A 12,581-nucleotide genomic window follows, 5' to 3' on the forward strand; every position below is an offset into this window, starting at 1 on the left:
AGCTGGTAATTTGGGAGATCTAAAAACTTGGAGGATACTCTTGGGGAGAATGGCGAATTCCATTTGGAACGTTTGGAGAATGTTGTCCATAACAATAGAAACGGGAAGAATATGGTGGATAAATGTTAGGCAAGTGTTAAATTCATTCAGATAGATGACCACACTCCCTGAAAATTGATAAATGGAAATGTAGAGGTCCCAGGTATAAGCAGATGCCACAACTTCAGGTGGAAAATTATTAAGAGGTGACTATGGTGAAATGGTCCAAAAGCATTGTAAAGAATGCACACTTGTCCTGAGTAGCACTGTTATGGAAAGGAAAAGTTTTGTTGGCTAGTATAAGGAGAATGAGAAAGCGTGCAAGAAAATGTTGGAGCTTAGAGAAGACTTTTCTTAACAAAGCTGAGGTTCCATATAACTCAGTGAAAGGACTCCATGATGATGAAGGAGGGGCTGTGTTGGGAATGAGAGGCATGAAGTAAGGGATATAAGGGAGAAGGGGTAGATGCTTATGGTTGACTCTGTGTGTTCACTATAGCTAATGAAGGTGGGTAAGAGGTTAGAGAAACAAATTGGTGATGACAGAGGAAGGGGAGAAGAAAGGCAGCTGAGGAGAGCCAAGCAAGCTGATTCGAAGTTATCCATGGACCCACAAAACCTAGGCCCTTCTGGAGTTCCGGATAGGCAAGACTGGTGTGTACAATTGTACTTCCTGGTTCTTTTTGTTGCTTAGAGCAGGGGTGTGTGTACGTATGTAATTGAAGAAGAACAAAGGAGATGGAAGGAAGGTCCTAAAATAAATGACAAAGCCTAACACCAAGAAAAGATAACTAGGAGAAAAAATAAGGAAGTCTGAAAGCCACACATACTTGTGGAAGATAAGAGAATAGCTGCTGGGAACCTTTGGAATCACTGGGAAACTAAACAAGACAAGTGTAAGAAGAAAACAATAGTGTTGAGAAATACTTGTAACAGGTATTACAGAGTTTATGGCTGTCCCATTTAGAGAATTCAGTCACATTTACAAATACTACCTAGAATCCAATCAATACATTGAACATAGCCCATAAAGAGATGATTCATGAAAAGAATGACAAATAAATGGGAAAGGTTCAACTTTGCTTGCCAGAAGTTAAACTTTACTAGAGAATCAGAAAAATGTTAACCTTATCCTTAAATTTACCAAAATTGTTTATGCTAAGACCCAATGTTTGATAAGATTGTGGTAGCATGCATTACTGGTGGCATGAATGACATTGGTCCTTTTCTTGAAAAGCAGTTATTCACATAAGTCAAAGGTTACCAAAATATTCACATCTTTTGACCTAGTAACTGTACCACCGAGGATTTATTTTAAGCACATAATTCCAAAGAAACTATATGCGTAACATCCTTGTAACGCTTGTATAACTTAAAATGTTTAAAATAATTTAAACGTCCTATAGCCATTGAGTTTATTAAATTACAGTTGCTCAATTGAAAAGATGATAAATTGGAAAAATAGTCTTCTGTTGAGGAAAATTAATATTTATTAAAGAAAAAAACAACAACTATAGGGGCGCCTGGGTAGCTCGGTCAGTTAAGTATCTGACTTCAGCTCAGGTCGTGATCTCTCGGTTCATGGGTTTGAGCCCCACGTGGTGCTCTGTGCTGACAGCCCACAGCCTGAAGCCTGCTTCGGATTCTGTGTATGTCTCTCTCTGTCCCTCTTCCACTCACGCTGTCTCACAAAGTAAATATTTAAAAGTAAATAAGAATAAAAAATAAACTGTGCTTTGAATGAAAAATGGGAAAAGAACATGTAAAAATAAGCGTGCTTTGATATGGCTGAATTATATGTGAAATTTTGTTCTTGAAATTGTTTCTTTATAATGTTTTGATATCAAGCCAATTAACAGTAAAACAGTTATTGGAAGAGTGGGGAACAACTGAAAAGAGAATCTACCTTGAGAATTTGTTTCTTAAAAGCATCACAAGAAAGGTATGTGTATCCAGTTTTAGCAAGACAAGAATGTCTGCCTTTTCAGAAGGAAAGGGAGTCCAAACTTTACTGGATTGTTAACTTCAGCAATCTTTTACCTTTGACATAATTTTTAGAAGAAATTTAAATTGTCAAAACTTAAAGGGCCAAGAAGTCCTCCAGAGAGTGGGTCCTGTGGATAAAGAAAGAAAAATTGGAAGGCTTGCACCTTGGTAGAGAAACAAAAGTGAAATATGTCCCAAGTGAATTCCTTGACTGGAGAGGCACAAGGAATTTGTTGATAAAAGGATTGTTAACCTATAGATTATACAAATGCTCACTTTTTTTTTTTTTTCTTCTTAAACTAGAAGAATGGAGTCTAAAGCCTTAGGTTAATATATTGATGTAATCTGGAGAAAATTCACTTGGAATTGAAAAAGGGGGAAGATCTCTTTTAAGGATATTTATTACTTCACTTGGAAAGTAGTCAAATGGTATGCCATTCAGTTAAAATAGAAAACGATCATGCTAATTTGAAAGAAATACAGAAAACATTCATGAAAATTTGAATGAGTTATTTTAGAAACTTTAGTATTCACTTGCATATGTGTTAAGTCAACAAGAGAAGTTAAAAAGTCCAATTTTGGTATCTGCCAAAGGATTGTTTTGTAAATGCCCGTGGATTAAATTTGCTTTTAGGATATTGAAATCATATTTGGGAGAATTTCACTAGAGTAAACCAGAATTGTCCAAACATCACAAAATTACGATGGCATAAATCATGCCCTGGGTCTAGGTCAAGGCCACCAGGTTTTCCTTCAGCAGTTGTTAAAGTGACCCAGGGAATTCAGAAGTACGCACAGAGTATCTGTGTACATGTGTACGGACTTGAGTGTTAGGGGGGTTGGGGAGAGGTTGGTCTGTAGGTCCAAGTAAGATACTCAAGTGTTCCACACCACGAATAAAAATAGACCAGCCTCACTCCCAAAACTAATTTTGTTACAATTCCAGGAATGCTTTCCCTGCGTAAAAAAAAAAATTCACATCCATCTCCCTTGTATCACGGGTTTTGCTTAATTTAAGGGCTAAAAGACAAAAACTGAAAGCCTATGCAAACAATTATTTCCCCAAAGAGTGACTAAGTCATATATTTATTAAAATTTGTGGGGTTAAATCTTAGGGGAGGTTTCAGTCTTACTAATGGAGCTTAGATCAGCCAGGAAAAAATGACCATGTAACTTAGGCTTCAGCCATCATCTTGTTTGAGTGGGGTCTGGGGACACCTACCCATGAGGCCTTCAGCCAAATACGAGAGGCCATTGATGATGGACTCCGTTGTTACTGTTATTTCCTCTTTCTTGTTTAATATAAATAATAAAATCCTACTTCTAGAAGAAACTTTAAGGAGCTAAGCTAATCCACACTCATTTTGCAGATGAGCGATTCAAGGTCAAGAAAAAAGTGGCTGGTGAGTCTAAGAGCTGTGGCTAGTACCTCTAGGACAGTGCTCTTATCCCATCAGCACACTGGCTACCTGTGGAGAGCATCAGGATGCTTACTTTGAGGAGAAATAACGGCGATCCAGCCCCGAGTCCTGGCTGAGTCAGTTGGACCTTTTCTCTCCCCTCATAAGTTCTGGTTTTACTAATAATGCCCATAAAAAAACTACTTTTGAACTCATGGCTATTTTTATTCCGCAAATAAAGCAATGTAGTATGGAACTGGGAACACTTACTTATATATTGCATTATTTATAAATAGGCAAAATAGTGGGTTTATTGGGCAAGTGTATATTTTTACAATTGGCTTCACCTGTGTTTAGTTCAAAATTGGACAGAATACTGTGACTTGATCAAGATGTTGGTATACAGAGGAGGTATAGAGCTTTGGTGACAAGGCCTATGTTGAAGTTTTGAATATGGCACATAGTACTCTTGGCCACCTAACCCTTGGCTCACTTTCCTCTTGGGATAGTAGTACTGATACTAGGATTGTTGTGACAGTTAAACTGGGAAATACATATAAACCCTTAGTATAGATCTTTAAAGAAATATTGAGATCCTCTTATGTGCCTATCACTGGCATACAGGGTATATTATGCACTATTTATTTATCATGGATTCTAGCCGTCTAACTGGGGAATAGACCTAAAACAAACTGATAAGTAACTATAACTGAAAATTACATAGAAGAACTGCATGCTGGAAGAACATGAATCCCCCAGAATCAATCTATTTCAAGAATGCCATAGAAAGCTTGCCCGATGAAGTAAAAACTGTACCTGAAGGATGAAGAGTTGGCCAGGGGACCAAGGAACACTAATGGAGTGGTATGTGCAATGGTCCTGAGTTGGAAGGGACATAGCTTGTTTTAGGAACCGAAGACTAACATGAGGGGGAAAATGATACAAACTAAGCCTGGAAAAGGGAAGAGAAACCAGATATTAGATAGAGCCTTGTTAGTTGTTTTGAACTGTATAACTGTATCCTGAGAAGTGAGAAGCTACCCAAAGGGTTTAACCAGGGGAGTGATGTGAACAGATGTGAATTTCAGGATGATCGCTTCTGCTAATGTGTGGAGATGACTGAGCAGGCCAGTAATGGATGCAGACAGTTGAGTTAGGCCCTTGAAGTTGTCCAGGTGGTGGCAGTGGAGGTGGCAACTTGGCCAGTTATGGAAAGGAAGTGGACATATTTTAGAACTATTTTGTGGATGGAAGTCACAGGCTTTGTGGGTTAGGATTAGGAGAGAGGAAAAGGAAGAGCTATGGAAGACTCAAGATACTTAGTCTGTAGAAGTCCTCAAATGTTTTCAATTGCTACTACAACTTTTATTTTACCAATGCTTTCATAATATATCAGACCTTAAGGCTGCACATGATTTTGACTGGGAGGAATTTAAAGCCTCAGTAGTCAGTTGGTGACCATTGATAGTCTCAACTTTTATTTACTAAACACTTTATAGCCCTGGGTGCTATCTGTTCTCATTTACAGACTAAGAAATTGAGGCACGGAGGCATTAAGTAACTTGTTCAGTTCATAATAGTAGAGCCAGAATTGGAACCCAGACATTCTGTCTTTGGGGCCCATGCTATCCGGCCATTTTTATTCCTCAAAACAACCTTTAAAAACACTATTCTGATGGTTTGACCTTTATATCCCTACGGAATGTTAACATTCCCCCACCCCCACCCCCAACCTCATCTAACCCAGTGTAAAGGAATAAAATAGAGTTGATCAAATAGTCACCCTTCTTTTTTTTTTTTTTTTTTCAATGTTTTACTTATTTTTGAGAGAGACAGAGACAGGATGCTAGTGGGTTAGGGGCAGAGAGAGAGGGAGACACAGAATCCGAAGTAGGCTCCAGGCTTCTAGCTGTCAGCACAGAGCCCGATGCGGGGTTGAACTCACCAGCTGTGAGATCATGACCTGAGCCGAAGTCGGACACTCAACCAACTGAGCCACCCAGGTGCCCCAAATAGTCACCCTTCTTGATTGCTCTTCTAGTTGAACTGAAAGCGTGGCTTTAAATTTAAATTCTTTTGAATCCTTGCAAATGTGTAGAATGACTAAAATTTTTAAAAATTGTTTTCAATTCATAGTACATTTTTCTTATTTTCTGGACTGATTACATAGGCTTTGTCCTCTGAACATTCATTACTACAGTCATACTGTAAAAATATGAAGGCAGCAAAATGGAAGAGCGCATATACCTTTGCAGGATAAATCTAGCCACATATGTTCTATTTGGAGAGAAAACATTTATGAGTATTCTGCAGAAACATTTATATGCCTATAAATAACATTGCTAGGTTACTTTGCTTAGCGTGAACATCTGAGGACATTTTTGCAGTCGATTTATTATGTCTGTGTGAGGATTAAAGATGGTAACAATGATATAATCTGCCTGTTGGATTCTGAATTTCAAAACTTTTGAATATGAGTGTTTTGTATATGAGTGCAGCAATTTCTGGAAGGATGTTCCTTTCCTTGGGTACCTGCTTGTCGTCAGCTTTAAAGAATCAAAGCAGATTAAACATGGCTGGTGTGTTCCATAACTGTGTCTTTTTCAAAGTTGGGGCCTATCTCATTTCTCTGGAAAATCTTCACTTGAGTTGTCCTGAATATAACCACTAATAGACTGTTGAGCATTTGCAGAGAGCTTTTCATTTTCAGGATTTCACAATCATTGCCTTTTAATCCATATGACACCCCCGTGAGGGGTAGGTAGATACATTCAAACATCCAAGTCTCCTGCAGGCACATTTTCAGTGCCAGCAGGAATATTGTGATTGGCACTGACTTTCCTTAATTTCCCAGAGGCCAGACACCTGGAGAGGCTTTTCTGCAGGCCCAGGTACATTCCAGTGCCGCAGCCTCCTCATTCCTTCTGCTATTTTACTGAGATTCTGTGACTACATGCACTATTAACCATAAGCTGTGGTGACTGTGTCTGCATAAAACCCATACAGGAGGGGTATGTTTCAGAAGATTGTTAGAGGGCCCAATGAACATTTACATCCTATACAACAAACTTCAACTAGTGTTTACTTCTGTCACTCTCACAAGGGTTCTTGTCATTCAGTGGTGATATCTGTAGTTCCAAGTAACTATTTAGATTAATAAATAAGCCCCCAGGATTTCTCTTAAAGTCTATAATGTATTCAGAAGGTATGCACAGCTAGTGACTAAACCATCAATACAGAATCGATTGATACAGAGCACTAGAAGTTATACGTTGTATGCTTATTTGTGTCAGGTACTGTGATAAACATAATACATTGTATTATTTTGTAACAACTACATGAGGTAGATGCTATTATTCCCATTTTAGAGATGTTGAAAGTAGTAGGTTGCCCACAGTCTGCTTACTTAAACCTAGTTCCATCAGACTCCAAAGTTACTTCTTAGCCATTATGTGATATTCACTGCTTAAGGTGGAAGACAGTATATAGAATTTGGAAGTGGTAGGACAACATATAACAAAACAGTGGTATTAATAGGGTGAATATAAAAAGGTACATACTGACTTTCATTTTTATAGAGTAAAACAAACCCATGTAAAAGAATTGTTCTTATCCACATCATACTGTATATCTTTTTTTTTTTTTTTAACGTTTATTTATTTTTGAGACAGGGAGAGACAGAGCATGAACGGGGGAGGGTCAGAGAGAGAGGGAGACACAGAATCTGAAACAGGCTCCAGGCTCTGAGCTGTCAGCACAGAGCCCGACGCAGGGCTCGAACTCACGGACCATGAGATCATTATCTGAGCCGAAGTCGGACGCTTAACCGACTGAGCCACCCAGGCGCCCCCATACTGTATATCTTTTTACCTCTCCAGGTACCTGTCATAACTTGATAACTTCAAATGAAAAGTATTTCTAAATCTTTTGCTCTAATTTCTTGAAAAGGAATGATGATTTATCTTACAGTTGCCCATACTAATGTTTCAAACCTTAGATTAATTGGGTGGTTAGAAATTACTGAAGAGATTAACTCTTATTAGTAGGGCTTTTAATTGAAAAAGTACTTGTAAATAGCAAAACATTCAAATGAAAGAAAAAAATCTTCTGTTTAAGACCTCCTGATCTCCAGTTGTCCCAAGAATCCTCACTAGTTAGTTTCTTATGTGTCCTTTTAGAAATCATATTTGTTGGCATATGTGCATACATACATGTTCGCATGTATGTTGCACCTGATAAGCCTCTGTACTAAAACCTGTGAACCAGATATGTTGAATCCATCATGACTTGAATGATAATAGTTCAGTGCTCAATACATAATCAAAAATTTATCCTCTGAATATATTTTAATAGAAATCATTTACTGCATGCATTATAAAATAGTTACCTATGCATAGACAATTACAATTGCACGTGTAAGAAAAATGTTTACATAATATTAACCATGTCTTAAAACTCTGACATAAATACTATGTAATTCTAATATAAGATGGTTGTAATTTAGGTACCTTCATCTGTAGAGTCGCTGAGTTCTGTATGAGAGAAAACTGACTTCAAGAATTAGATGCAAAGGTCCTAGTAGATCTAATATTTTCTTTGAAGTTTCTCTGCCCTTCCAAATGTCTTTATTATAATTGACAAAATTTACAAGTGACGTAACATATTAAAGAATAGGGTAATATTGTGAAGAAAAGAGTTTTATTTCACTGTAGTATACAGCTATATTTTGAAAATTTGAACAGGATAATGTGTCATCAGTTTATTTCAAATTGTGTTTCTGGCATAAATATGAGCTCTGAAAATTAGCTCTTAATCTGCCTAAGAAAGGATTTGAGCATTTTATGCATTTTTTAAAGTTAAGTTGCTAATTCCTTTTTTTGTTTTTGTTTTCTAATTTTAGGTTTCAGTATAAAAGCAGTGCCCTTCCAGAATGCCATCTTGAATGTAAAGGAACTTGGAGGTAATAACATTTAAAATCCTTTCTGTGTCTGGCTTAAGCTTGTACTAATTTGGTATTGACATGATGTAGAATTAAAACATTATTATTCTAGTAAGTGATTTATTTGTACCTTTTCCCTTGGTAATAAAGATATTTCTTTCTCTTTATATATGTTTTAAAGGTTGTCAGATAGTTCCAAGTAATAAACTTTTTTTTGTAACTTGAGAACCATACCATTCTATTTCATTTGCTCCATACTTTTCAGTTTCACTTGTTCAAAAAATTTCTTCCTGATTGAAAAGTATGAAGAAGTTTTAATGTAATAGATAAGCCATACATTATGCAGGGCGAAGAACTGTATTTTAGAGTAGTTTGTATTCATACTGCAGGTTTTATTGTATTAGATCTTTTTAGAATGTATTTGTTCTGATAATAAATCTTTGCCAATGGGTTCTTTGCTGGTCAGGCACATTTATTGGATAGGCTGTACCCCAAACTATACATCACTCAGTCTTTCATTACACTCTCTGTCTGAGATTTTTTGGTTGTGTTTTATGTCAGTCAGGGTCTTAACCCATGTAAATAGGTTAACAAAGAAATCAGTCAATTCAGTGAACCTACTAAATTCTCTAATGGCACAGGAAAATGGCGAGTGCTCTGAAGTTCAGTATCATATTGGTGAGTTTAATGACTTAGAAGAAAGTTCTCTTCCATCTCTTTAATCACTTTGTGATATTGACCTTCCTTCCCCCCACCCCCGTCACTTTTTCTGAGTTCATTCTAACTGACCTACTTTTAACTCGATGCAATTGAAACACAAACTTTATGCCATTTTAATAGTGTTAGTGCCTTCTTATTTTTATCTCCTGATGTATTAGTTGATCTTCTCAGGTGTGTATCTAGGGCAAGTTTACTGCTGTCAGTCTGTTTTATAGCTACCTTTGATTTTTGTAGCATTAATATTTAAATCAACCACGGTTGATAAATTCCGGTTTTCCTTTAAGGCATTTGGTTTTGTTGTTTTGACTACAAAAATTATAAAACACGAGTGTTCTTGTAATGGAGACATTTTTCTATGTAAAAATTTTTAAAAGACTGCTCTTTTAGGTTGAATATTTTGATACTACTTCGTGGTTTCTTTTTTTGTTTTTGTTTTTTTTTAACATGAAATTTATTGTCAAATTGGTTTCCATACAACACCCAGTGCTCATCCCAACAGATGCCCTCCTCAATACCCATCACCAACCCACCCCTCCCTCCCACCCCCGATATTACTTTGTGGTTTCTAGTAACCCTGCTTCTCAGTGACCATAGTATTAGAGAACATATTGGAAAAGTCTCATGGAATCAAAATGTATGGTTTGAGAATTCTTTTGGTTTTAAATGTGGTTGATACTTAGTAAGGATTTTATTACTAGGCTAGACACAGAACTTTTATTAAACCCCCTCCAGGTGTAAGAAACTGCTGATTAATTGATAAGGTGTTTCTTATAGATGTTAGTTGGATGGTACAAATAGAGAATGTGTCTAGACAACTGAAGTGAACACTTGAGGGAATTTTTGTAGCCTTGATTCTGTGCCACTGTAACATTGAAATTCAATACGATAAAAGAAGAATTCGAGGACTGGGGTTTGTTAAGATGGGAATCTGTCTGTTCCCAAGAATGGTTTACTTTTACTGAAAAAAACTTCACCAACAGTTGCAGTAATGGACATGGCAATGGAGAGGGTACCACAGAGTTTGGTGATAACATTTTAGCTCATGCCTCTTGTGTGATGACGCGAGACCTAGGTAAAAGATAGAGCTTCCGAGACTGGGACGTGAGTTCCAGGCTCATGATAATGTGGTGTTTGGCACGTGATATTCTACCCCCTTAATTTTAATAGTCCTATTTGCAGTTGAGGGGCTGTCTCAAGAAGGTGATTTTTTTCCGAGTAGAATCTAATTGTGTATCCTGCGTTGAATGCTCAGAGGCAAACTATGGAGGGAATTTGGCGCGTTCAGTAAGTCCTTTATTTAACAAATATTTTTGGAGGGCCCTTTCTGTCTGGAAGAAGACTGGGCCCTAGGCTGTGTCTCACCCAAGAACGCAGGAGAAGCAGGCTAACCCCTGAGAAGAGTGTAGTTTTCCTAGGATTTATGGTATCTCTTCTGTAGTAAGAAGATCATCCCGGTATAAGGTATATATTGTGGCATTTATGGAGATTTGTGACCAACTGAAATCAGGTTGCTAGCTTGAAAATTTCTGAGTTTAGGAGGAAAGAGTGGAGTGTTTTAGGATCAATTTGTGAAGATACGAGACCTTTATAGAGGGTTTCTTAGAAGTTGGATCAGGTTGTTAATCAGGGAAAAATCTTGAAATCAAGGAATAAATCCAAGAAGATAGGTGGAAAGATAGCCATACTGAGTGCCACAACATCGCTGGTGTGTGGAATGCTCAGATAGTTGTGCTCACTGTAGGGTTATTTCAAGAGGTTGGCATGGCCCGGCTCCTCCCTGCCAACTCCTTTTTTTTTTTTTTAACCCCTTTCTGAAGGTTCCAAGGTGCTCCATCACCCCCATTCTCAACCTTCAGTTAAATTTTTTATTTCTTCAAAATAAGAAGAGGCATGAACTTGGGCTCCTTATCTATTGAGAAGAAATGGTGTGAAATGAAATAACAATGACCAGGGGAGTTAAATGAAACTCACTCTTGGGAGATCTTAAGAAGAAACTTTGTTTACATACACACGACTGATAGATGTCTGTGTATGTTCGTATATATAATTTATATGTAAAACATTTATTAGAACTATACATATAGTCCTATGTTCTCATCAATTTTCTCTTTTCTGAGGGTGTTTCCTAAATCTTTCACCTAACTGAATTCTCCTTCTGAAACCAACATTGCACCGTATATTAACTAACATTTAAATTTAAAAAAATGTATGTCCTCAAAAAAATTCTTAAAATTCTCATTCACCTATATTTTTCTCATGTGGTCTCTTCCTACCACTCATGCAATCATTCTAGCACAATTGTATATCAAACCTGATTCTAGGAGCTGAGAATAAGAGATATTTAAAATACATCCCCCATCTTCAAGAAATTCCTGATTTGGGCTTAGGGAGACATTCGTGAAAACAAATTTGACATCGCAGCTGCTTTTATTGTTCATTTTCTTTTTTTTTTTTTTCAACGTTTATTTATTTTTGGGACAGAGAGAGACAGAGCATGAACGGGGGAGGGGCAGAGAGAGAGGGAGACACAGAATCGGAAACAGGCTCCAGGCTTGAGCCATCAGCCCAGAGCCTGACGCGGGGCTCGAACTCACAGACCGCGAGATCGTGACCTGGCTGAAGTTGGACGCCCAACCGACTGTGCCACCCAGGCGCCCCAATATTGTTCATCTTCTGTCTCTGACTCTGTTCAGTCAAACTCTTGCACACTCAGGGTTCTGACTCCAGTGCTGTAGTCCTGCTGCCCTTCAGATCTCTTCAGGATTGGCTTCTGAATCAGTCTTCACCTCAACTTTCCAATCTATCTAGAGTCTTCCAGAAACGCATCGTCTTCATATTCTTTTATTCTTTTTAGTTCATTTATTCAACAACTATTTATTAAGTACACATAGAACCAGGCTGGGTTCTAGAGACTGGTGGTTATAGCATCAAGGCAAAGCACAGTCCTTGCATAGACCAGCTGATGGACACAAGGGGAGACTCTTGTGTACTTGTCTCCTTGATTAAAGCCCAATATTCCTACTTAAGGACCTGGAACTTTCTAGGTTAATCCCTTCAGTACTTGAAAGGATTTTAAATACCATCCAGGAGAGCTCTTCTGATCTCTACAAAGGACATTCTGTAGTATTGCTTAGTGGATTTGTTCTTCTTGCAAATTCTTTCATTTGGGAGGTTTTCATTGAAACTAATCCAGATCCTTTCTTTTTTAGTTTTAATTAATTACCCTGCTTGTCTTGCGATAGATATTATTCTGGATGTTGTGCAAGATACCTAACAGGATCCTCACCAGACAGAAAGCTTCATCTTTGAACAAATATCCCTTGTTCCTAGTAGAGGAAGCCCAGCCATTCTATATGATTCTAGGCAAGTCTGTTTTCCTGTATCTCTACTTCTGTGTCTGTAAAATGTCGTAATAATAGTTCCTGCATTACACAATTGTTGTAAGGACTAAATTAACATAGGTCAAGTACTTAGAGATCGCCTGGCCATAGCTGACA

The 12,581-nt window shown here is 37.6% G+C and overlaps 1 protein-coding gene across 4 annotated transcripts in view; it reads left to right on the forward strand.

Moving 5' to 3' along the window:
- The window catches only part of ARL15 (ADP ribosylation factor like GTPase 15), a 406,381-nt gene that overhangs the window by 151,787 nt on the left and 242,013 nt on the right, over positions 1–12,581 (forward strand). For all 4 annotated transcript variants that reach the window (XM_045438124.1, XM_045438138.1, XM_045438145.1 and 1 more), the window contains one exon: positions 8,326–8,385. In XM_045438124.1, coding sequence (XP_045294080.1) covers positions 8,326–8,385 — 60 coding nt within the window. The remainder of the gene's footprint in view (positions 1–8,325; positions 8,386–12,581) is intronic.

This window comes from Leopardus geoffroyi, chromosome A1 (genome assembly GCF_018350155.1).
Source record: "Leopardus geoffroyi isolate Oge1 chromosome A1, O.geoffroyi_Oge1_pat1.0, whole genome shotgun sequence".
Lineage (NCBI taxonomy): Eukaryota > Metazoa > Chordata > Mammalia > Carnivora > Felidae > Leopardus > Leopardus geoffroyi.